This window comes from Pecten maximus, chromosome 17 (assembly GCF_902652985.1).
Source record: "Pecten maximus chromosome 17, xPecMax1.1, whole genome shotgun sequence".
In the NCBI taxonomy this organism is placed as follows: Eukaryota; Metazoa; Mollusca; class Bivalvia; order Pectinida; family Pectinidae; genus Pecten; species Pecten maximus.
The window spans coordinates 26,771,213-26,798,853 of NC_047031.1; the positions used below are offsets into that span (position 1 = coordinate 26,771,213).

General features: G+C 35.3%; 1 protein-coding gene across 3 annotated transcripts; it reads left to right on the top strand.

Moving 5' to 3' along the window:
• The first annotated feature begins 505 nt into the window (after positions 1 to 505).
• LOC117315778 (kelch-like protein 6) lies at positions 506 to 27,625 on the top strand. 3 transcript variants are annotated; one of them, XR_004529767.1, is made up of 3 exons: positions 506 to 796; positions 17,561 to 21,221; positions 21,284 to 27,625. XR_004529767.1 is itself a non-coding variant. In XM_033870138.1 (2 exons), the coding sequence occupies exons 1-2, from the start codon at positions 716 to 718 to the stop codon at positions 19,349 to 19,351; spliced, it is 1,872 nt and encodes a 623-aa protein (XP_033726029.1). In that variant the 5' UTR covers positions 506 to 715; the 3' UTR covers positions 19,352 to 27,625. The 3 variants fall into 3 exon arrangements, 2 of the variants coding, with proteins under 2 accessions (XP_033726029.1, XP_033726030.1); XM_033870138.1 differs by having other exon boundaries at positions 17,561 to 27,625; XM_033870139.1 differs by lacking the exon at positions 506 to 796 and adding an exon at positions 8,740 to 8,920 and having other exon boundaries at positions 17,561 to 27,625.
• The last annotated feature ends 16 nt before the right edge of the window (positions 27,626 to 27,641 follow it).

The following is a 27,641-nucleotide window of genomic DNA, read 5'->3' on the forward strand; positions in this document are numbered from 1 at the left end:
GAAGGTACATATGATGTACACAACTTCTGAAGGTACATATGATGTACACAACGTCTGAAGGTACATATGATGTACACAACGTCTGTAGGTACATATGATGTACACAACGTCTGAAGGTACATATGATGTACACAACTTCTGAAGGTACATATGATGTACACATGACGACATTTTGTCTTAGATTTTATATCGATTTGAAAGTATATTCACATCTATAGTCAAAATTAGTGTGCATTTTCTTAATTGTGATATATATACATGAGTGTATTGTCACGAGATTATGAAAACTTTGTTGAGAGTCATGTAGTGTGTTAAGTAAAATATAATAATGAGCGTGACTGCTGACAAGGAATCATTACATCTATATATATAGGTATAGTTTTTGATTGTTATTGTCACCAACAAACATGCATATCGCTCATCACATCCGGGTATAAAGTGTATGTATCATAGTGTAAGTGGAAATTGTCACTAAACAGAATACCACGTAAATATCACGTGACTTTTTCACCAGCTTTTCGCGCAGGATTGGTCAGGTTTCTTTCCCTCCGTTCCTGGTATTAGAGACGATGGGTGGAGTCAAGTAGATGGTAAACTACTTACTGGGTTCCTAGCTATATAGTACGTGTATTGCTATAGACTTTGGAGTCCATAGGACCGAGAATGGACGGGAATGGACTCGTAGTGAAGTGACATGACATAACATTATCTCTAGATGATGATGGCTGGTCAGCATGTGAGGATACGCCTAGTACAGTACGGACCATTACAGCCAAATGAAGAAAAGACTCGGCGGGTCAGTATTAACTTTACGTATCACTGTAGGATTAGAGATGTGATGTAAGCATGCCAATGTTACAGATCAACGCTTTATGACGTCACGAAACCCACATCATTGTAAGATTAGCGATGTAATGTCAGCATGCCAGTGTTACAGATCAACGTTTTATGACGTCACGAAACTCACAGCATTGTAAGTAAGCGATGTAAAGTCAGCATGCCAATGTTACAGATCAACGTTTTATGACGTCACGAAATCCACAGCATTGTAAGTAAGCGATGTGATGTCAGCATGCCAGTGTTACAGATCAACGTTTTATGACATCACGAAACCCACAACATTGTAAGATTAGCGATGTGATGTCAGCATGCCAGTGTTACAGATCAACGTTTTATGACGTCACGAAACCCACATCATTGTAAGATTAGCGATGTGATGTCAGCATGCCAGTGTTACAGATCAACGTTTTATGACGTCACGAAATCCACAGCATTGTAAGTAAGTGATGTGATCTTAGCATGCCAGTGTTACAGATCAACGTGTTATGACGTCACGAAACTCACAGCATTGTAAGTAAGCGATGTGATGTCAGCATGCCAGTGTTACAGATCAACGTTTTATGACGTCACGAAACTCACAGCATTGTAAGTAAGTGATGTGATGTTAGCATGCCAGTGCTACAAATCAACGTTTTATGACATCACGAAACCCACAACATTGTAAGTAAGCGATGTGATGTCAGCATGCCAGTGCTACAGATCAACGTTTTATGACATCACGAAACTCACATCATTGTAAGTAAGTGATGTAATGTCAGCATGCCAATGTTACAGATCAACGTTTTATGACGTCAGGAAACTCACAGCATTGTAAGTAAGCGATGTGATGTCAGCATGCCAGTGTTACAGATCAACGTTTTATGACATCACGAAATCCACAGCATTGTAAGATTAGCGATGTAATGTCAGCATGCCAGTGTTACAGATCAACGTTTTATGACGTCACGAAACTCACAGCATTGTAAGTAAGTGATGTGATCTTAGCATGCCAGTGTTACAGATCAACGTTTTATGACGTCACGAAACCCACAGCATTGTAAGTAAGCGATGTGATGTCAGCATGCCAATGTTACAGATCAACGCTTTATGACGTCACGAAACCCACATCATTGTAAGATTAGCGGTGTGATGTCAGCATGCCAATGTTACAGATCAACGTTTTATGACGTCACGAAATCCACAGCATTGTAAGTAAGCGATGTAAAGTCAGCATGCCAATGTTACAGATCAACGTTTTATGACGTCACGAAATCCACAGCATTGTAAGTAAGCGATGTGATGTCAGCATGCCAGTGTTACAGATCAACGTTTTATGACGTCACGAAACTCACAGCATTGTAAGTAAGTGATGTGATGTTAGCATGCCAGTGCTACAGATCAACGTTTTATGACATCACGAAACCCACAACATTGTAAGTAAGCGATGTGATGTCAGCATGCCAGTGCAACAGATCAACGTTTTATGACATCACGAAACTCACATCATTGTAAGTAAGTGATGTAATGTCAGCATGCCAATGTTACAAATCAACGTTTTATGACGTCAGGAAACTCACAGCATTGTAAGTAAGCGATGTGATGTCAGCATGCCAGTGTTACAGATCAACGTTTTATGACATCACGAAATCCACAGCATTGTAAGATTAGCGATGTAATGTCAGCATGCCAGTGTTACAGATCAACGTTTTATGACGTCACGGAACTCACAGCATTGTAAGTAAGTGATGTGATCTTAGCATGCCAGTGTTACAGATCAACGTTTTATGACGTCACGAAATCCACAGCATTGTAAGTAAGCGATGTAAAGTCAGCATGCCAATGTTACAGATCAACATTTTATGACGTCACGAAATCCACAGCATTGTAAGTAAGCGATGTGATGTCAGCATGCCAGTGTTACAGATCAACGTTTCATGACATAAGAAAAGTCGCTAACCTAAATATTTCCCTTTTCAAAACCAGTTATCAGAGTGAAATTTCCTTATATTAGCATCATGTATACTACCTGTGAGTATCCCGGGTATTATATGCCTGCTGTATCCGCAGGCGTCTGCTTCCGGTTAGTATTGATAAAAAAAACCAATATTATGTAGGGGGCTATTTTTTTCTCTCTCTTTCTACCAATTCGAACCAGAAGCAGACGACTGTGCTGTACTTCACCGCATGTCGTTAGAGACGACTAATTGTGGACCCATGGTCGGGGGTCGTTTCTCCTTCGTCTCCTGACCAGGACCAAACTGGAGAGCCCCAGAATAGGGACCGACATATCCCACTGCATGTCGATCGATGAAGTCGGCCCATAAGAATCTTTGATTTTCCTCTTTGTCTTCTATTTAGGGAACAATGAAGAGACCAAAACAGATTTATCTGCCCCCACTGGAACACTTTTGGTCTTAAATCTACCTTTTCTTTCCCCATTGCTGTGTAGGTTTCTCCTTCATTCCCGTACTCAACTAAAGCTGACTGTTGCGAGGACGTTGAACCCCTAAAACAAAACAAACTTCATGTACTGCATGTAGCATCCCGTACTCGCGACTATTCCATGCCCTCGAAATACTTGCATTCTTTGAAGTGGCGACGATTTCAGACGATGTTTAATAGTTATTACGATAAATCAATTTCAATGTTTTGTGAAGTGGCGACGATTTCAGACTAATAGGGTTGAAGATAAATTTATTTCAAGATACAAAATCAATAACAAAGATACAATAAAAACAACAAAGAAACATTATCATCATCATCATCATCATCATCATCATCATCATCAAACTCTACTTCCTACTAAAGAAGGTGAAATACAACGAAATCGAAAAAAGTAAATGATAATAATAATACGAATAAATAGTGAGAACATTTCAGTTAACGCGGATTGAGAGAGAAATTGTAAAGCAGGTTACTCATTTCACGTTCCGAAACTAAGCTAAATTCGAACTACGATGTAAATTCAAGCACGTAACTTGAACGATAGACCGAGCCGGTTTCATAAAGAATCGCTCCTGGCAATATCATCTTCGACTGGGATGTCCAACATGGCACCTATTATTTGGGCGAGGGAGACACCGTTTTTGAGTGTGATAGCGTTTGAAACACACGGGCCAAACTCGGACAGGACTTCATTCACGGATATTACTGGGATACGTGCAGGTAGATCAGTCACAGAGTATGGCATCACTGACTCGAGCTGAAAACTTGAAAATATTTACTGAAAGCTTCCGTTATATCAATTGGAGACCTAACCGTTTCCCTGCCAGTTTTCAATGGAGGACAATTTCTACGAGTGGGCCCTTTGAATGGTAACACAGGTCTTTGTGGACAGCGGGCTGAAGTTAGTAGCGAGTTTGTTATTCGTTATTGGGGAATCGAAAAACGAATCAGCAGCGGATTGGGAATTCGAATAACGAATCCGCTGCCACTAACTTCTTTATGTTTAATTTATGTTTATATGTGTCAAATGTATGTGGTTTGTCTGGAGATCTCCTACAGTTTTCTACCAATTTCTTTCAAACTTGGTATGCTTTATTAACATGACATGAAGTTAAGATTTCCTGGTAGATTTGACAATATTTCCAAGGGTTATGACCCTTTGCTTGTTATTACTCCTACAATTAAAGAATAACTTGCAAATATCCGCCATTGTTCATTGTCTTATTCAGTGGCGTAGGAAGTCGTCAAAAAGTGGGGGGGCAAAATTTTTTTTAACCTTAAATTTTACGCACTAAACAAATCGTATGCAATCTCCGCAAATTTAGTCAATACTTATCATTTCAACATCCCATGATAATTTTGATAATTTATGTAGTACAAAATAAGTTATTTACGCAAATCAGGATATATTATTTATGGCAAAACATGAATCACCAGGCCCGGCCAGGATTTTCGAAAGGGCGGGGAGTCCATTAATTCAGTAATAATGGGAGCGCCGTAGGCGCGAGCCGTTCTTTTTTTTTTTTTTTTTTTAACGAGGGGTCTGAGGGGCCGCCCAGCGGGTCCAGGGCAGCGCCCTGATAGGGGGTTCAAGGGGGATAAAGCCCTCCGCGGAAAATGAAATATAGCACATTTCCAATAATTCGGGATCAGGCGCGGATCCAGGAGTTTTCGAAAGGGGGGTCCAGTAATTAAGTGATCATGCGAGCGCCATAGGCGCGAGCCGATTTTTTCCCCCTTTTTGCGAGAGGTCTGGGGGCCGCCAAGCGGGTACCAGGGTGGCAACCCCCCCCCCCCCCCCCCCCCCCCCCCCCCCCTGCGAATCTGCAATCGAAAGGGGGGGGCAGTAATTTAGTGATAAAGCGAGCGCCGTAGGCGCGAGCCGATTTTTTTTTGTATTTCCTCGTAGGAATAGTATCACTCGATTCACGTTAAAACCGCGCATTTTTATTCATGTTGTGTTTCTGTCTTGTTCTCATTATGAACTCAATTAACTTCACAAATTATCATCAACTTATTGAATCTATGTGATGAAGTTAAGCAAAATTTCGTATTAAGATATAAATATTGACTTACCGGGCTAGTGCAGACGACCGACACACAGGTCTGAGGATTGATATACTAGTATAAAAGTCGGAATGTTCCGGATGTACAAGATAAAGTTTTTATCGTTGCCTTCAAGAAAACATTATCGGTTCGAAAATATACAGATATTTATCGAAATGAATATATAAATTCGTGTTTTTTCCCCTTTTTTAGATTTTGGATGTCAAAAAGTGGGGGGGCAAAAAGATATGTTTGCCCCCCCACTGTAAAAAGTGGGGGGGCAATTGCCCCCCCTGCCCCCCCGCTTCCTACGCCACTGTTATTTACATGTTTACATGCAAGTACGTAAGGGCGTATGTTGTCCCGCCCTCTGCGGTACTAATTCAGTCCATTTCATGATCTGGAAAATATGGAATATAAAAAATCGTCACTTTCAAAGTGTGATTTCTGGTTCATTAACAATGCTGGATATGTGAAATTGTATGTATATATAGACCAACTATACTAATGTAACGAATTTGTTAAAATGGTACAATAGTGACAGTTCATAAAAACGATTTTTCAAAGTGACGCAAAATCATTTAAAACTAATAAAATATCGTCTTTTGTCGTCTCTAAAGAGTAAAAAACACTTCTGCTTTTTAACAACATGAGCTCATATTTCATCAAGTGCCATACTATTTCTTGGCTCTAATTTCTTTATTTTCTTACCACCTTTCAGCTAAAGGAACTTGTTAAATTCACTTAGAATGTTACTTTTTTCAATAATATCTAAGGATTGTGCCTTATTTTGATGAGGGATAGGACAGGGGGTGTGATACTGGCATCGACGGCCAGACAGACAGACGAACCGCAATTAATACTCCCTGCTTCACTTAAAATGTGCGGGGAATAAAAATAACACCAACTGAAAAAAGACATTCCATTGAAAGGGCATGAGCTTTGAAAGAAATAATATTTCGTCTCAGATGTCTTGGTGCCCAAATCGGGGTATAGTGTCCTCGGACCATTGCTTTTCAAAACTACATTATCAGAACAGGTAGATTTTAATACAATAATTGGTGGGTTTCACATCAAATCTCATCTCCTCTCTCTCTCTCTCTCTCTCTCTCTCTCTCTCTCTCTCTCTCTCTCTCTCTCTCTCTCTCTCTCTCTCTCTCTCTCTCTCTCTCTCTCTCTCCCCTACTCCCCACTTAATTTTTTTCTACTCCATCAATGTATTGATATTATCAGTAAAATCATAGTCGGTCTTGTTAAATGCTCTTAATATCTATTGTATCTTCTATTAAAACAATAATTAAATATTGTATATCATAATTGCAAACAATCTTATAGGGAGATGGCTTTAAATAAGAGCATACTCTTGTTGCCAAATCCCTAACTTCCAATTATTGTATATATTGACATATGTATTGTATATACCATTGATAATAAAATACTGTTTAAACCAAAGGGGCATTGCTACGCTCGCACATCAGAGATATGCCAAATTTATATTGATGAAATCTATGTCGAAATAATGATTATAAAACTGTTTGTGTCTACTTGTACATTTAATGAAATTAACACCAACATTTATAGGAAAATTACGTATTGTACACAAAGACTGTCTGGCGAATTGAGAATTCTCGGGGCTTTAATACTTGAACAAATTCGGTTTACCTCGATAGTTAAAATGCCGTATTGATGTGAAGGTTATAACCTTTACAACTTGTGGGAAATTAATATTTCCCACTATATATGGATACATATATTCCCACATAGAGGGAAATTCATATTTTCCCACTATGTTTCATTCTGACGGCCGAAAGTTTGTCCGGACGTGATAATGCCCCTTGAATACCAGATGCATTTATGCCTTTTTCAAACATATTCCATATCATATGATATTGTGATCATATGAAAAGGAAATTGAGGACCATTTTAAAACAATTAATTCCTAAAATAGTATATACAAGATGTATATGTATATATTACTTTTATTCATTGTTAGAAAATGTCTTGTAAATATTAAACTTAAAAATATATATGAACATGGAACTATATGCTTATGTTTTACTTATATATCTGTTAGACAGAGTTATACTGCTTGTAGATTTCGAAAATTATTTATAAAACAGTTTAGAGTTGTTTCGTCTTTGTGACCGTTAACAGTTTGGTAAACCAACTGTTTTACACAATGATAACAATCTCCTACCAACATAATTTACTAGCTCGTCCACATTCCGTCGCTCGACAATATTTTCATCGCTATCGTAGTTAAAACATCCCAACAAAATTCAATTTATCACGAGATGGATGATTATTTTCAATGACGTAATCACAGACGTTTGCTTATGGTTAGTATTTATAGAAAAAAAAACATTTATAGCCGCTATTCTGACGGGGCTATTTTTTTGTTTTTGTTTTTAAATGTATTTTATTTGTCAACGCACAAATGGAATCAGACACAAGTGTAAAACATCTAATCCGTCTTTTTATAAACTTCAATTATCAGAGTAAATGACTATATTACTTATTAACATATTCATATGTATACATAAATATAAATAAATATACCAACAGATTGTTAGCTTCGATAGACTATTGAAATACATTACATTTAACAGAAGGAAAATATGTTTTTTGTTTTATAAGTAGGCCTACAAACGAGGCTACAATATGTACCTGCTCTCGAACAGAGATCTCAAATTACATACACAAAACTCTTTATCTCTTGATGTAAGAGTTTCCTGTAACCTTGGAAATAAATCAGTATTTCCGTAGGGAAGTAACAAAAAACAAAACGATTGTATTATTATTATTTTTTTTTTTTTAACATTTTGCTTTCATGTATCACCGGTACTTTGGGCCAGGAACTAAAATTATAAACAAATTGTCTAGTTTTAATTTGTAACATCATTTCTTGTCTATTTATGATACCAAACTGCATGGAATCGATCATAAAGCGCTTAAAAAACACCCGTTATAAATTCTATATAACAACCAGAAACATTTTTTTTAAAGCGCTTTATAATCGATTCCAGTGGTGTCTCGGTGCATAAATAGGCCCGGCAAGAAATAATATTAAAAAATAGAAAGAAAAAAAATAGACAATTTGATTATAATTTAGTTTCTGACCCCGCGATCCATCCCATTTTTTACAGCTTTGTTCACATTGTTAAATATGCCCTTTCAGCTTTATCTGAACTCCAGAACTCAATAACCCTTAATAATATCATTGTGAAATAAGTTATTTTTTTAATTCAAAATGTATATTGTAGATATTGTCAGCTTTTGCTGCCTTCTTTTTATATGTATATCTTTCTTATTTCGTGAAAGTATGATGACATAACGTCAGATCATTTTATGTGGTATTAAGTATCTAATAAAAGTATCCCACATGACTTGAAGTGTCGATAGTACACCGTAATGTTACGTCATCATGCACATTGAGTCAAGTGCGTATAGCGAGCAGAACGTGTGCTAGATAACGACTGTAGTACTAAGGTTATACTGTTACCACTGACGAGGAAGTCCTGGAGCTAGGGTGGTCATAGGTTCCTGACGAAGGACGAAAATGGGGGACAACGCCATCGTCAGGGATGGTCAGTCGATGGCCGAGTCAGGGGTAAGGGTTATTTCATATTGAACACGTTTATATTAGCGTGAATAGCGATAAGCTTTGTAGCAATATTTCCCCAGCAGGCAAACGGTGTTATGGGAAGAAATTATCCTTGTTCTTGAAATACGTATCGTGTGTTTACTACTAACAGGGGGCAATTGTGGGGTTAAAACTAGTGAAATATTGATAATCTTATCAATGTTGTGTGCTTTATACTTCGTAAATCAGTTTATTTACAGCATTCAGAAAGTTTACCTGCGATTTCTAATGGCGGTGAGTAGGAAATTTTTGCCCCGCGAAGAAATCGTCCGCTTCTACATGTACCTGACTCATGGCTTATATAGGCCTATAACAAATATTTTTTGACAGTCACCATGTGTATGAATGTGGCCCTGGGCCTGATAGGAATGTAGGACAGCTTATAATGTCACAGTGCACACCTGCTCGTCAAATAAAGATCATGCATTATTAGGCCTATAATAATAGGTAATAATCTATCGTTACAAGTGGTTTCGGTCATTAGTAACTCATTCAACACTGTTGTACATGTACCATGGCCAGGGACATATAATAAGATATGTCCCTGGTTGTACACACATTGTATTTCATTAATTTTTTATTGAATAATGATTTCATCAAAATTTAAGCAAAATAAAGGATATAAAACAATGTACTGCAGTGATGTCTATATATTCTAGTAATAATAGTCTTAAGTAGTATATTTTTTTCTTATTTATGATTAAAATCCCAAAGGTCCTTAGATTTAAGGCAGGAGCCATTATTGCATGTGATCCTTTAGCCTTGGCAGTGTAAGATTAAATTAACTTTAAAAAAAAAAAAAAAAAACGTAGTTATTTGACATTTGTAAAATGGATATATATGTATCCATAAATAGTTACCACTTTTGTTTATTGTACATGATATACATCCTATTGGCCAAAGTTCTGGATTTAGTCGGGGGAGTTTCTTCTGTCTCCTGATTTCATTGATCAAAATTTTGTATCTCTCGCCCCGTCCTGTCTTGTAATATAAATTGGAATCGCTTGGCAAAATATCGAAAACATGTTGCCGTTCAGCTTCTCTTTATTTTATTCTCCAAATGAAACAAAAACAATTTCCGGTGATGAACGAACACAAATTACATAATATAGAACACTAACTTAAAAAAAACAGATTCAGGATACTTGCTCGATGGTTAATAGAAATATATAAATCCATGTACAGTGTATGTATTACACTTGTATTAACTATTTATGTATACAACACCAGGTTTTTTTTTAGGGTTTTTTGGAGTGTACTCTTAAGTAAACCGTAAATTGATTTATGTGTTTTTCCGTGTTTTTAACTCCATAACATAAAAAATATATTTAGGTTAAACAGGGTAAAAATTCACTTTATTGATGACGCTTTTCTTTTACAAGTCGTTACACTCCTCCATCCACCAATCAAAAGTGACATCACATTTACGTTATGGACTGACAACATAAATTTTTAAGCCAATGAAAATGCTTGTTACAAACAAGATTAAACTATTTCAGATTTAAGCTTAATTCCAAAAATATACTACAGTGTACTCCTGAAAAAATCTTTTACAATTCACCAATTCTCTTCCCAAAATGAGACAAAAAGGCCCCATCCTTCACCAGTGAGAAAATCCCTAAATAATGTAGCACAATATGTTTCCGTTTATCATGTGTTGTAGGAATTACTAATATGAATGAAGGCAAAGCCGTAGAAGAGCGCAGCTATAATCACCTGACTTACCGTTAATCAAGAAGGAAACACAGGGACCTGAGAATAACAGTCTAAGAACATGTACCACATTTATTTTCAGATATATATATATAGAAATCTATATATATATTTTTTTTTTGAATTATTTAAAATAATAACACAACGCGTCTGCAAAATATGCTATGTACAAGCTAGGCCAATATTAGGTCCTAAACCAATACATATACATGTACTATGATAGACTGTTAATTATACATCCCCGATTAAAAAACAACAAAACAAAACAAATAAACAACAATAAAAATATATCGTATTACTATGTACACTAATTTACAATTAAAACCTGTCCCGAACACACATTAACCGAGGTTTTATCCCCAACGAAGCCTCTCATTTTCCTATAGCTTACAGTAACAGAAAAGCAAGTAGTGTGTTTCCATCGGGATCAAACCCGCGATCCCCGGTTTTGCTGGTCAGCCGCTTTACAGACTGAGTAAAAGGACTAGAAGGCAATCGTATCAATATATAAACTGTTTACAATTAAAACTTGCAACTTATATGTTACGGGTTTGGGTTTTGTTTTTGTTTTGTTTTTGAAGCACGGACATATGTTAGTATGTATATCTAAGTCCGTGGTAGAAGTAACAAGAAGCAAAATCAGTCACTTAGACTATTATTTGAGATATGTTATAAACATGGACCGAGGTTTTTAATCTGAAGTGAGTGCGTACTGGACAAGTTGTGAAATAAGGCTTCAGTTTCCACACAAAGAAACAAATTACTAAGTCTGTTTTCTCCTGGGAATTTTGGTATACTTAACGTCCTCACTGTATGCTAAGACAATGAGAACTATAACGTGGAAGTTTGTAATAGAACATCATATAGATTTTGGAAAGTTAGACTATAATACAAACAGAATGGAATCTCCTCATACAAAGATATTTTTATACACACTGCACAATGATAACTTGTACTACATTTTTCACGATACCTTGTTAATCATAATACATATATAACGTTTCTAGTAATTTAAGGTCAGGGTCTAAAGAGGTCGACACAGTAAGTTTTTTTTAATTATGAAGATTTATTAATAAAATAAAAGTTTTGATTTTTTTATAGGATAAGTAAAATGGAACAGCTACTGCAGTTTATACAGTCTATGTCCACTTAAAAAATACAGAAGATATTGAATTGTTTCCCTTAAATTATCACATATGTCAGAAAGCGCGGGAATCAGTGGCAAAATCTTTGACGTTGAATGTTTATGACGTCACGCTTGACGACAATACAGCACCATTCTGAATGGGGTGTTCAAGTCAGTAATATTTCAGGGTTTTCGGTTGTAACATGGACAGTTGTGCTAACAATGCTGTTATCTAAAGATAATACAATTAAAAACTGTTCTATGTAACGCACATATGCAGCAAAATAACCTCTTATTCTACTCTCGCATCCAATTTGATCAGCACCGAAATAGGAAGGGTTCCGATTTAGGTAACCAACGAAATATCTCAAGCCAATCAAATTCGCAAAATACATTGATAATTTTTAAATGAATCAGACCTTTGACATAGGTTGTGTAGATATTTCATGAACTAAGTAATTTGAACTAACTCTCAGTTATTTGTTTCGACGAGAGAGAAATTAGTCAGATCTCGTCGTGTAGGGAATGAGATTTCAAACATGGCCGCCTCTACTGGAGGCGCGCGACTTTTCCCGCGGGACACGGTTTCAAAGTTGAAGGGGTATATAGAATTGATTGGAAATATAGCTTATACACATGTTGTCTTAAAGAGAGAGCTTCGATGAGCTGCGCTCTTATAATTAAGTTGTTGTGAATTGTCATTTCCCTTATACAGGGAAGCCTGCTATTTTTCATCTTTTTTTTATATTAAATTTTGCAATGTGAAACAATGAAAAACTATTATCAATAAATATGGTAAGGTTGATATTTAACAAAATCTTTACCCTTGATTTTTTCTTTCTTTTTTCCCTTTTTTTTGACACCGTGTAGTGGGTCCTGAAAAAAATGCCTTAATTTGACAGATGGTGACAGCTAGGGTATAATGTCAGGGCAAGAAAAAACCCAGGTCAGATGGCCTGAGGCCAGGCTAGGCCAATAGATTTAGTCTGTGGACAAGAAAATACTGGTGACTACATGTTTCATAATTGTTACACGTACCACAGGGCCCTGCAGGGGTTATGTCCCGACACTTTAACACTAGCCCTCCACCTCTGGGTTGCGAGTTCGAAACCTACTTGAATTGGGGCAGTTGCCAGGTACTGACCGTAGGCCGGTGGTTTTTCTCCGGGTACTCCGGCTTTCCTCCACCTCCAAAACCTGGCACGTCCTTAAATGACGTGGCTGTTAATAGGACGTTAAACAAAAACAAACCATTGTAATGAATGTTTATGATAAAAATCAAAAGTAGAGCCGTGATCAGCATATATACATTTTGAATTTTATCATAAAACATTCATTACAAACCCCTGTGCACGTACTTTAAGATACTGCTAATTCAGTTTGATTGGACCACTAGGTTTCACCTTTGGGTAAGTACTTTTGTACCCAAACTTGCATGAAGGACCATTGACGCTAAATTTAAAATTTTCATGTCAACATCCCCTATGGTGCTTTAGCAAGACAGTTTTGACTTAAGTTGTATATAGATGCAAATTTATATAAAGAGATGTAAATTTTAGGTTTTCGGCAGGTAAATGGCCACATGTCACCCCCTATTACATATGTAACAGGTATGAAATATCATACAATGCACAGGTAAGACCTGACCCTACCTGACTAGGGACACATATAGAGTTTAAAAGTATGTACATACATATATCATGTTATGTATCTGATGTTTGGACAATTATAACCTTATTCTACTTACAATTGCCAAATCCAAATTTTTAAAGAAGAGTTAACTTAACTAAATGTTGATCCCAAATTGACGAGAGCAGTTTTTTCTACTGTTACATGCATATGTAATTGCTTTCCCCTGTTAAACATGAATGATTGATACACAAATGGCCCATGGCCCAGGTGGTATTTTGATAAAGACGTTTTTTTAGCCCTTCAGGGAACATTTTCTTCACTGATGGTTTAATACTGAAGTTTCAATGACAATTGATTTACAAATTTAACAGTTTTACCTACATATACAACTACTTACATTTGTTACAGTTGAAATGGTGCGTTTAATTGGTCCCTCCTAATTTCCCACTTTCTCAGATATCTTTTTTCTCCTTCCCTGATCTTCTCCACTCTCTTTTATCATCATCTTTTACTTCCCTGCTCTTTCTTACCATTTTTTATTTCTGTCTTGGTTTCTCATTGACACATGTCCTCATTCGGCCCTGGCTGTTGGTGGTCCCCTAGAAACACACCTCTCCTCATATGACCGTAAGCTGTGGGTATTTCTGGCTAGGCGATTGGGTGCCGTAGATCGTGAGTTCGAGGCCCGGTCAGGGCACGAGTCATAAAGTTGTCTTTCTTCGTCAGTTGTGTTACTATGTTATATAATGTATTATTGTATATATATATATATAGTGTTGTCCATCTGTCGGTTGGATGTAATTAACTTTAAAGATCTCCTCTTCTCCTCTCAAATTCTTTTTCATTGAAAGTTGGCTTTGTAATCATGGTATATATATATATGTATACAAGTATTAAGGTAAAAGTAGAAATTCAAAAAGTAATTTTGCAGATAAAACTGGATCCTTGCAAAGGTATGTCTGTAGGATACAAATTACTTGAAATGTTTATATGTTGTATATGCTAAATTGCATTCCATCATAGAACATGGCTCCATCTGTAATGTCACGCTAGCATCCGCCTTTGGCCCACACCAGCCGAAGGGTTCTTGGTTGTTATTTCAACTATCACCAAAAACATTACTTTTACTGTACCTTATTGTTGTATTTTCTAGTACTGCATGTTTATATCATGGGATTGTATTGGTATTCTTTGTGTCTCGATAATGGGGCGGATTGCCTCGAAAATTTGACAATTTCAATTGTCCACACTGTTTGAATTACTTCTTTGCCCCATATATATATGTATGTATGGTTGTACTTCTTAAAGCAATAATGTGAATTAACATTTTTCGAAAGAGTTAATGGAGTTATTGCCCTTTGTTTATTGGCCTCCTTATGGTGAATCCAGGGGAGGGGGGGGGGGGGGGGGGACTATAGTTTTCATCTCCCTCCATCTTATATGTACGTATGATCAAATTTCACACAATGTTAAAGGACAAGTTTAAGTTTTAGAGTTGTTAGGTCAAGGTCATTATTACTTATATGTTAAAGAAAAATTTAAGTCCTTGTTTACACTCTGGTGACTTCCTTCCTGGGGTCGAACTTCACACAGTTATTAAAGACCATAATGTCTTGGACAAGTTTGAGTTCTGGAGTTGTTCGTCAAGGTCAAGGACAAGTTTGAGTTCTGGTGTTGTTCGTCAAGGTCAAGGTCAAGCTAGGTCACCATTACTAATTTTAGAAAATTTCTTCTTAGCATTTTACTCTGTTCCTAAATTCCTTGAGAGATTTTTATCAAACCTTACCCAAATACAAAGGATGATAATATCTTGAACATATTCCAGTCTCAATGTTGTTTGGATATGATCAAGGTCATAGTTACTACTCTCAGACAATCCTTTGTCAGTATTTCTTTGTCAGTACTGTAGCGGCTTCATTCCTTGAAGGATTAGGATCAAACTTCACATTATTATAAAGGATCATAATATCTTAATGGACCAGTTTCTTTATAAATCATACTACAGTGTAATAGCTAGCAGAGGTCGTTGGGGGACATGTATTCTGTATACTTGTTTTAGCAATTTTTATAGGGCCGTCCTGCAATACTGCAATAGTATTGTATATTTAGCAATACAATTTATACAATGTACAATGTATTTTGTATTTACTCTTATATTTTAAATAATGATTTAAAAAAAAAAAAGATTTGCATGCAAATAATGTAAACAATCACATTGCGCCCATTTTGAGTACCGACCTGACAATCTACATGTGTACAAGAAGGGCCAAAACGCAACTCTGCCTATACGAATACTCCGGTTATTTGCTTAACTTTTTTTTGTCAAAGAAAATGAGCTATGCAAACAAGCGGGTTGCTCTGTACTTATAAATATTTCTGTCTAAGTGAAATGTTGCACTGGTTTGTTTACATGAACTGTATACAACGTGTTTGTGGATCATCAGGTGATCACAAAGGTCAGGGTTTATCTCATGAGGTCATCCATTATTTACCAACAAGATAAACCAACATCATGTTTACTTACATTACATGTATGACTAAAATGTGATATTCATGTATATTTACATATATCTGTAAAATAGCTAACTCAGGAAAATTTTACTAACTATTTAAACCCCAATTTTGTGTGAAATTAATTTAAGATCAAAATTGCAAATAACTTTTTTTTTCTGCATGGCTTTTTATTCTTCCCATACCAACATCAGAACACAGGAAATGACATGTACATTTTTTTTATATGTTACATACACAGAAATCCATATTTTGATTGATTTTGAAATTTGTTGCCCTCGGCTTTAAACTCCGTGACACTTGAGTTATATACGATCCCTACTATTTCACCAGGGGGACTATACAGTAGGTTTCCACCTTGTCTGTCCATTTGTCCCTCCGTCCACTCAGTTTTCCTCACTTTTCTCAGCCATGCTTCCAGGTATATGTCAGTGAAAGTTGGTATGTAACTTAAGCATGTCAGGGTTTTTGGGTCAATGTCAAGGTCACTGTTACAATATTTAGTGGCCGGGTGTCACTTGTGTGTTAACAGCCTAATTATAGTATTCAATGATAGAATTTTCTCTTAGACACGTTCCATTCCATTAGAAAAAATGTCCAGAAGTTGCTACAGGATTTCACATCGTTTCATATACATGTCCCAGAGTGTCATTGATAATTGACAAACTTAAAATACATTATAGCATTCAAATGAGTTTTCTCGGTCATTCCTATATAAACCATAATCAGCTACTCTAGCGCACGTGATCCTCTCGTGTACTTCCCTAGAAACTAAGCTGAATGTTATAACAAATAAATTAACATGCATATGCAAATGAGGTTAAATTAATTAATTTTAAATCTGTATCAAAATTACTGGTTATGTTGTTACACATACCTTGAGACCAAAATGATACTCTATCATCAGAATCGTCACTGCATATATACATGTAACAGTATAGATTTAAATATATTTGTAGTAGTATAGAACTTTGAATACATGTAATAATAAAGAACAGTTGTTATCTTCACAATTTAACAAGTAATATGATATATGCCACAAATATGCAAAATATTCATTTGTATGATTAATTCATGTTTTAAATTCTAGTTTAAAATCATTATGTTTATGCACATTTTTAATCTGGTGTATTTTCAGAAAGTTAGATAAAAATGATCAAAATTATTTTCATCCTCTTTCAAGGTCATAGATGTCAATAATGTCAACTACAAACATAATTTTAAACAAATCTTCTATTTTATTGTGGGACATGCATTAATGTTCATCTTGTCCAGACAAGAAATGACTTTGAAGGGCACATGTAATATACATGTATGTTTAATCCTATATAAACTCTTATTGAATAAAACATTTTCTTTGTGTTGCTTTTAGTCAATGTATTGGCCATTTGAGCATAGGCCTGAAAAACCTAACAACCCTATATTTTTGTGCTATTTTCAAGAAGGACTATTAAAGTGAAGTGTCCGTATATACCTTTATCAAAATTTGTTTAAAATTAAAAAAAAGAAAAGATCCCAAGCTATTAGCTGTACCTTCCCTACATTTTTCTGGCATGTTAGTGCTATTTTTAGGCCTGATTAAAGGATAGATACAGTAACTAAATAAATGTTGTCTGTAATTGTAGGCTATTGTTGCTGTGCTGAAAAAGAAACCTCCGGAACCCACGATGGCCACAGAACAGATCTACACGCGATCCTTGACAGAGGGTCTCCGTCGACTTCTGACAACCGGGGAACACAACGACGTCACAATCCTTGTCGGCACAAAAACATTCCATTGCCATCGTCTCATCCTTGTAGCGCTATCATCCTACTTCGAAGCCATGTTCAATTCCGGAATGAAAGAAAGTATCAGTGGAGAAATAAAATTCCCCGACATGAACGAGGACCAATTTGAAATGGTGCTGGGATATATGTATTCTGGCAAGATTAATTTGGTGACAGAAAACGCTATGGATATCCTAGATATAGCCTCCATATTGCAGATCAAGTCCCTACAAAGAATTTGTGAGGAATTTCTGCTTCCTCATCTAACAAAAGAAAACTGTATCAAGATCTGGAAAATTTCGGTCCTTCATTCATGTGATGTTCTCAGTGAGAAATCTTTCCAGATGATGGTGAAAAATTTCCAGGACATTTGCAAAGCTGAAGAGTTCAATGAACTGGAAGCTAAAGAGCTTGCAACGATACTGAAGGAGGATGATTTGAATGTTGAGAGTGAAGACAAACTTTGTGACATAGTGTTAAAGTGGATAAAAAAAGACAAAGATGTGCGTACAAAGGATGTCGGACTGCTGTTTGAGAATATACGATTGCCTTTCCTCAAACCGGAGTACCTTCTAAATCTGGAGGAAGTCTACAAGTTTCTGAAGGATGACCCAAACTGTGCCAAATGTATAGACTTTGCCAAAAAGTACCATCTCCTTCCCGCACGTCAGCAAGAGATGTATAGCAATCAGACGCGATTCCGTAGCACAGCCGACTCCGAGGAAGTCCTTGTGTTACTGGGCGGATGTCTGACTACATCCCCGCCCTACTCAAGATCCCTCAAAGTGCCATGTTACAACTTCAGAAAGAGGGTGTGGTACGAGATTGCCCCTCTGCCCTTTGACCCCGGTATCGAGTTTGCGACATGTACATACAAGTCTGATATCTACATAACTGGAGGTGGCTCTATGCAGAACTGCCTTCTCAAGTACGACTACAACAAGAACAAGTGGACACAGCTATGTACTATGAAGAGTGGTCGACGACGACACGCCATGGTAGCTGTCACTGGGTACCTATATGTTATGGGTGGCTATGACAACAAACTAGCAGACGGTTCACGAATGATTTCCAGTATTGAACGTTACGACATTCGCGAGGATGCATGGGAACATGTTGCAGATTTGATCATTCCGGTCAGTTCATTTTCGGCTGCGGTGATGTCGGACGTGATTTACATGTTCGGGGGAGAAATGAACGACCGTAAGGATACGTCGGTGATTCAATGTTATGACACACGCTTAATGACCACGTCAAAGATGGTGTGTAAGATTCTCCATCCTTGTAAACTCACACGTGCTGTGATATGTGGAAAGAGGGTGTTTCTGATCTTTTTTGATGGACAAGTGATGGAGTTTTCTCGGCACACGCAAGACAACACACGCGGGACGTGTCGTATGGTAGGTCAGCTCACTGCATTCCAGCGAATCCACTTCGGTGTGATCCATTTCCAGGGGAACGTGTTGGTATTAGGAGGGGAAATTGACACTAACACTCTCTGTGACGATATGATCATGTTTGACCCCACAACCTCGGGTTGTAAGAAATTACTGGACACTCTCCCCGCTCCACGATTGATTGACAGCTGTGTCAAAACAGCCGTTAAGAAGAAATTTCTACAGATCCCGGAGGAACCAGATCCCAGATAATGCCAATTGGTGGGCACTTTTCAGGATAATATATTGATGCCAAATCTTCAGAACAGTGAAAGCTGTTAGACATTATGAGAGTTCCACTGAGGAATATATACACAGATCAATCATTGTTTAACCCTTTCATCCCTACTGACCATATTGGATTTCAAAGATGAATGAATGGCAGAGTCCACTTAAGTTTCTTAGAGTTGAAAGGTTTAAAGACAAAGATTAAGAGATTTCTGTCCTTGTGCCATAATAGTTGTCCTATTGTTTGGGGTTTTGACATATGTATTTACTAGTTTTAAATTACCTGCATGGTGCCAGCCTCAACAATATTCACTGACTAAGGAAATTCCTGAATTCGAAATTTTCCATAGGAAATCATTTTAATTCATCGAAATTTAAGTAAAGTGTCTTAGCTGTCTACAATGTTTTATTTTTGAATAGTGCTTTCCTAATAAAAATTTAAGTTTAGGAATTTCTTTAAGTTATAGAATGTTGATGAAACTGAGGTGAGGTAATTACAAAATTGCAGTAATTTGTGTAAGAATTAAGGTAATACTCTTTTTAAGGGAGATAACTCTGATATAAAGAATGACAGGTTAAAGTGTGTAAGGTAGCATGTATTCTAAAGGGAGATAACTGTTATACACATATATGATATGAGATCAAGCACAGTTCTTTGGTATCTCTTTATTTTTTAGGGATATGTTATATGTTACATATATGTAGCTGTATAACAGAATATATTAAGGGAAACAACTCTAGCTTAATAACAAAATATTTTAAAGGGAAAGAACTCTAATAACAATCATTATCAAAATATTGTTGGGTTCTTTGCCAACATTATGAATGTGTATAATATATTGTAATACCTACAACTTTACTAACTGCATTTATATGTTGTTGACTTTTGGTCAGGTACACTTTTGAATTACCATGATTTTAACTGTAAATGCTCCAGTATTATATACATTAATTTTGTACATCATTTAAGTCAGTCGAAGCCTCATCTAGGCTTTGTCATAAAATATGCAATGTCGTCATGTCCTGCCACAATGTAAACCTTCAGCTGGTCCAGTACTGCACCAGCCAAGGGTTACTTGTAGGTTGGCAGAATAAACTACTCAGTGGTTCATACATGTAGTTGGTATTTGTTCATTAGTAACTTCCACAGGTTTGTTTTTAATAAATAAAATGAAGCACATATATAAAACACCCAAAATCAAAAAGAAAAAAAAAAATCAAAAGTATGCATATCATGATCAATTGGCAACAAATTTTATTGATATACTGTAATAGGAAAGGTTGGATTAATCATGACTACACTTCACCACTACAAAATGTTCTAGGAATCCACTGTTACAATAGGCAAACTGCAGGTGCATACATCGGAAAGCCTTGTCTAATCATAACTGATAGTGTATACTTAGGTTCACAGTTGATTTTCCATCACAACTGACGGATAACTGTTCTATACAGTAGGGAACTCTATTACAAATATAATCTATGACCATTACACCTTGCATTCCTTTGTGTATTTCATGATTCAAATTTCATGACCAGGTTCGAGGATCAAATATGATAATGTGTTTGTTTTTGGTGTAGATCTATCCATATGGGTTATGTGCCTTTTCCCAAAATCAATTTGCTCAAGGTCTCTTATCTCTGCAATGACATTATATACTTTATAATTTGAAATTATAAAAAAAAAAAATTTTTTCAATGTGAGTGCCATCAGAATGTGTTTACAATTGCAATTGTAGTGATCATGATGTCATTAGAACTTGTTCACAATTGTAGTGATGTCATAAGAACAGGTGCACAATTGTAATGATGTCATTGGAAAAGGTACACAATTGTAGTGATGTCATAAGAACAGGTGCACAATTGTAATGATGTCATTGGAAAAGGTACACAATTGTAGTGATGTCATAAGAACAGGTGCACAATTTTAATGATGTCATATAAGAACAGAGGAACAATTGTAGTGATGTCATAAGAACAGGTGCACAGTTGTAGTAATATGTAACATATTACCATCAACATCATTGGGGTTTTTTTTTTTTGACTGATCATTACTTAAGTGTGTCAAGTTCGGATTGCTTAAGAAGTGAAAAAATATTGGTCATTAAACCATGTACATCACTGTCATTTAGACTTTGTTAACAATTGATTTTTTGGATGTCTCTGATGAAAAAGTTTATTAAATGTGGATTTGAATTTTCTTCTTTTTTTTTTTTTAAATGAATGTTTATTTCAAAAGATAAATGATATGCAAGAAGTCTGTAAAAGTCAGAGATCTGAATATGATAATTGAAGTGCTCATTTTTAAAATCATCATCATTGGTCATGTTTGTACTTTATAGACTGACAGAGAAGTGAAGTACCCATTGTTGGGTGTAAGTTACTCATTGTTTACGATGAGATAATTTGACGTAACTGCAGATTGTTTTGTGGAAAACGGGGAAGTAGATTTTGTAGGAAATCCAGCTGGCCTGAAACAATAAACCACTGAGGACATAACCAGGAAATTGGAATTGGAGATATAAGTATGTGTTAACTATCTCCATGGTTACCTGCCTGAAAATACCGGGAAGTATTTAATTGTTTGTGTACAGGTTAGCCATATATATAGTATATTGTATGACAGGGGCTTGGTATGGATTCTCAACTCAATGTTCGTATATATATGTTTTATATTATCACAGGGGCTTGGTACGAATTCTCAACTCAATGTCCATATATATGTGTTGTAATATCATGTCACAGGGGCCCCCCAGGCTTGGTACGAATTCTCAACTCATATCCATATATATGTGTTGTAATATCACAGGGGCTTGGTGTGAATTCTCTACGGAATTTCCACATATATGTATTATGATATCACAGGGACTTGGTGTGAATTCTCTACGGAATTTCCACATACATGTATTATGATATCACAGGGACTTGGTGTGAATTCTCTACGGAATTTCCACATATATGTATTATGATATCACAGGGACTTGGTGTGAATTCTCTACGGAATTTCCACATATATGTATTATGATATCACAGGGACTTGGTGTGAATTCTCTACGGAATTTCCACATATATGTATTATGATATCACAGGGACTTGGTGTGAATTATCTACGGAATATCCACATATATGTATTAACATATCACAGGGACTTGGTGTGAATTCTCAACTCAATGTCAATGTTTTATAGAATAACAGGGGCACGAAAATTCCCTGTGTTACTATATGATACATATGTATGGACCGTGGGCTGGCAATTTGTGTGTACATTGACTCTCAACCAATGTAAGAAACAATTTTATAGGTTGAAAATCCAGGGAAGAATAATTTGAAAGCTTAGGAAACCAATTAATCCTGAAGCTGGGAATATACAAAATTTCATGAATCCTTATGAGATTACGGCTGGCTATACCAGAAGTTTATCAAAAGTAATGATATCGATGCCAAAAACCACATTTGTTGAAAATATAAAAGTCTCGTTCATGTGTAAATGCCAGTTATTTGGCAGCAAAAAATATATTATAAGTTTATCTTGTATGTATTAGGGGAATCCATTAGTTGTGAAGTTCTGCATGGATCCTGGGTTTGAGTCCTATTTTGTATCATCCTTCTCCTCCTATTGATCATGTCTTGTTTGGATTAACAATCTCTTTAATATTGTGTTACTTACTTACAAAGTCCATACTTTATCACGGTCAATCTGTTGACGGCTGTAAATTCTTGGATTTTTTTGTTATCCACCCAATTATGTAATCCAAAATGACTATATATTCAGCCATCCTGTCACAACAAATTAGGATGAGGTTGATTTGTTCAGTTTGATTCATCATGAACCTTATAAATAAGGGTATGACTAAGTTAGCTTTAATTTGATTTCTGATCTGTTTATATTGTTTTATCAAAGCTTTAAGGATTACTTATGTACATTGTATACATATATATACCTGGTATGGTGTGTCATGAGAAGGGAGGTAACTCTTGTTAAACCAGTAGTAATTTTAAAACACAACTGGTTTGAAAGAGAAACATATTTTCCAGAATTAAAAACATGCTAATTTAGGGCCCAAATGAAGGTTTGAGAAGTTTCTGTATTGTGTATATAATTAAAATAATTTATCACCTATGTTGCATAATATGATGCAATTTTCAGACTTTGATTTACACAGTCAGGTATTTTGTAGGACTCTGAATGTGTTTACATTGGTACCTGATGGGAAGGTTGAATTTGTAATCTTATGCATTTACAGGAAAGGGGAGATAACTCCATCAATACAGAGAAAACATAACATTCAAAATTTTGCAGAGTGTCAAAAAACAAGACACTTTGAAGTCCTTCTCATCAGATAATGAAATCACGACAATTTAGAATGCTTCTCATGATCATCGGGTAAATAAAAACAGCAAACTTAAAAATACTTCTTATCAGATTATTTCAACCTCTCTTACCGTCAGCTGGTGTCAAAATATATATCCGTGAGAATGTGACATGTTCATGTACATTTGAGCATGGTTTTATTGTGTATTTGCATTTTTATAGAGCGTTTGACCACAGTTTGTATATTAACATTGTATACTGATATGAATGTGTAAAAACTAGTCTGGTCATTGTTAACGCCGTCTATAATGTTTATTGTTTTGCTTTGTGAATGAGATCACAGTGCCTTTTGTACATATTTCCAGTAAATCAGGGCTATATAATCTTGGGTTTTACTAATAGTGACGATCTTTCAAACTATTCTTAATTAAAGTAAATCGTTAAAAATAATTTGGAAAATAATACTGTAATAATTAAATATTGTACACTGTACTGTGATGGAAAATCATAACTTCATCCACATTTATATATATAAATGGAAGAACAAAAAGAAAATTTCCTTGATTCATGGTATGTGAATCTGGATTGCGCTCACATACCAATGTTTCATAATTCCTTGGTAAAATCTATCTTTCAAAATCAAAATAGACGGGGAGTGGGAGATCAAACAGTCATGCTTGTAGTTTCATTGCAGTTCTGTGATGTCCAGCAGATAGATTCCACAAGGAATATAAGAGCCCGGCTGTAGGGTTCAGTAATCAGAAGTGAAAACTGACCATAACAACATCTCCTTGGGTATATCGGTATCGAGATAGATGATTTGATGTTTTGATAAGTACTTCTAAGGTCCTTGTCAGAAGAAGACCTGACACATGGGATCATTTTGTATTTGGACAAAAAATATATTGTTTTGTTATAAAATTCTCAAATAATTGTGCCAATATCAAGAGCGTACATATATTTACAACTGTTTTGGTGTCTGCTTAATTGATCACTATTGATAAGCTATTGTTTGAAAAAATGCTATTATCATAATTTGTTTATGCTCGTAAACAGAATTTTTCAACATTTTCAAATTTCAATTCAAGAAAAAATTTACTTCTTGCAATTGTCTGTCCTGTATTTAACAAGAACCTGTCAATAAAGATCATTTGCTTCTGCCTCCAATATAACAGAACTCATTGTAAAATAACCTTTATATAATGGTCACCTGCCCCTTTTCTCTGCTGCTATGAATGTCCTTTATCATGAATTATGGACAAGTTTTGCAGTATCATATACCAAAGGATTATAAAAATTGTACACAGTTGAATTGTAAATTCAAATATAAGTTTAATAAATCAAACTTTCATTAAATATACAAATATTTGATGATGATTTTACTGTATAATTGTTAAATTTCAGAGGGTTTAGGCAACCATTTTTTGTACATCGGTTATCTACTTCATTTGGTTGGATTTTTTTTTAATTTTTGAAATTTTAACCAATTTTTACATTAGAGACATTAGACACACAATCTTCCATTATTATACAAATCAAATCAATAATTGGATAACAGATATTAACAACAGCCAAACAATACATTTAAACGACAAAACAAGAAAAAACACATAAAACATATTGATTTTTGCTCTATATTTAATTACCTTGTGAATATAAAGTAATAGATTTGCATCCTAATGCTTGATTGTGAAAGGGGCATTCCTTCGTTTGAATTAAGTTGATGTCAAAATTAAACTTACAGGTAATCTTTACATTAATACAGCAAATTTACATTCAAGATAAACCAAAGTTCTTTGAGTATTAAGTCCTGAAAATTCTTAATTCGGCCCAAAGTATCATTAATTACCGCAACGACATACAGTATTCTTGTACGATACGTCTTTTTCCTACACATTTCAGTGTTTATTTCATAACTTGTAGGCACAAACAATCATATAATCACCGTTCTGACATAGATTTTATCGATACAAACTGTGCATGTTTTTGGTGTCCGAATGACGGAATGCCCCTTTAAAAATTATTGATGCCATTGGCAACTAACACCATTTTAGTTATCAGAACACTTGCACATTCTTGCCTTGAAGGTCGTCCTATATTTACAGGTGTGCTAGGTCTAGGTTGGTTTACTTCTTCAAATCTGAGATTTACCTATTGTCTATCTAATTATCTCTCGTCTTTCTGAGTACGGCCTTATTTTATATTTTTGTACACCATGAAGAAATTTTCCTTTATTTGGCTAACAGACACTATATATATGTAGATACATTGAAAGTAGATATGATATGGATGTCTCTTGTCATTTGATATTTAAATCATAAAAAGCTAATGTTAAATATCTTTACAATGTAAGTGTGCTTTGGAATTTATTGATACAGATTTAAATTTGATCCACTGAAAGGGACCAATGCTTGAATGTGATATCTTTTTTGTGAAAATTTGTTGCTGTTAAGCTGGAGTTTTTGGACTAATATTATATTTATTTAATCAAGAGGTTTTGGAGTGTTGGCATGTGTAGTGATCTTTATTTTCATTTCTTAAATTTGGCTTGTTTCCTCAATGCTACGTAGACTGAAAATTGTAAACAAACCATATGTTTACGTATTTATGTTACTGTTACAAGTGATATACAGTGTATAAGTAATGATATGTAAGAGACGTTATGAACGGTATCAATACAACGACCGAGATTTGAATACAGAAGGTCATTGTTGTGACCTTATAAGATACCAAGATTCTCCATATAATTATATTAATATATATATATATGTACACTTTCATGACTATAACCAATTCAACGACAAAGAATCTTTGATACTTTCTTACAAAAAATGATATACCAGGTACAGAAACTGTGACTATTTTTCATTAAATTTTCAGCAGTGAAATATCGAAAATATTCATTCTATAAAAGTGATACTTTTCACAAGTAAAATAAATAAACTTTACTGATTTTTTTCGCTAGAAAATATCACTTTTTCCTGATTTGACCTATCAAAACACTGCTTACAAACGACAATACGGAAAATAAAAGCTGACCCTGATATGTTTTGCTCTAAAATGTAATAAACAGAATATCTAAAAGTATCTTTAGTAATACCAAATATATTTCACTCGTACCGCAAACATTTTGATGTTTTTCACTGGTGCTTCGTACTCGTGAAAAATATCAAAATATTAGACCGCTGGTGAAATATATTTGGTATTACAGAAGACATTGTTTGGTATCCTCTATATAATGTGTGACGATAAAAGGGTATGACAGTTTTCATACCTTGAATAGTACAAAGAAACTGGATTTTTATGGAAATCGGTAAATAATAACTATCGGTATGATATTGATGAGCTGGCGGAACATAAACGTCAATATCTTAATTACGATTATGACAAAATAATGTATGATTGTATGAATTTAGATGTTTGAGTATTTTGTAAAACAAGATATTCTCGGGGTTGAAATGTTTCCTTGCATCCGTTATATTTGTCAGCGCTTACGATAATGCAGAGTTCTCATTCGATAGTTATATGACAAATAAGCTCCAGCAATTTTTTTATGATATATATAAAATATATCTGTTTTTCAGCATTGACAGCACTAGACGATTTACTATTAAAATTATTACATGACCTTGTGAATGTCACAAACAACTCTTTAAAGTAAGTCTGTATTATATAGTTTAGCATTAAGAACATGGGTTAAAATCTCAAATAACTTATTGCTAACGTGTACCACGTTTTGTGGACACAAGACGAAACTGATGCAAGAAATCTAATCCTATAATATTTCTTTTCTTTAATAAGTGTTTTGCCGTTGTCGGCTGTTAATTAACATGTGGTTCGAGTGTTTTGGTAAGGGTCATGTAGATACAGTAATTAATACACAAATGCATCGTGATCGAGTGCTGGTATGTTGATTTGTCAAATAAAACACATCAATGATCCAGTTGTTATCTTGTAAACTTT

Excerpts from the sequence above, each read along its gene's own strand:
- LOC117315778 (XM_033870138.1), top strand. The coding sequence starts at position 716 with ATGATGATGGCTGGTCAGCATGTGAGGATACGCCTAGTACAGTACGGA. Across the intron at positions 797-17,560 it reads ATGAAGAAAAGACTCGGCGG|GCTATTGTTGCTGTGCTGAA; the intron begins GTCAGTATTAAC and ends CTGTAATTGTAG.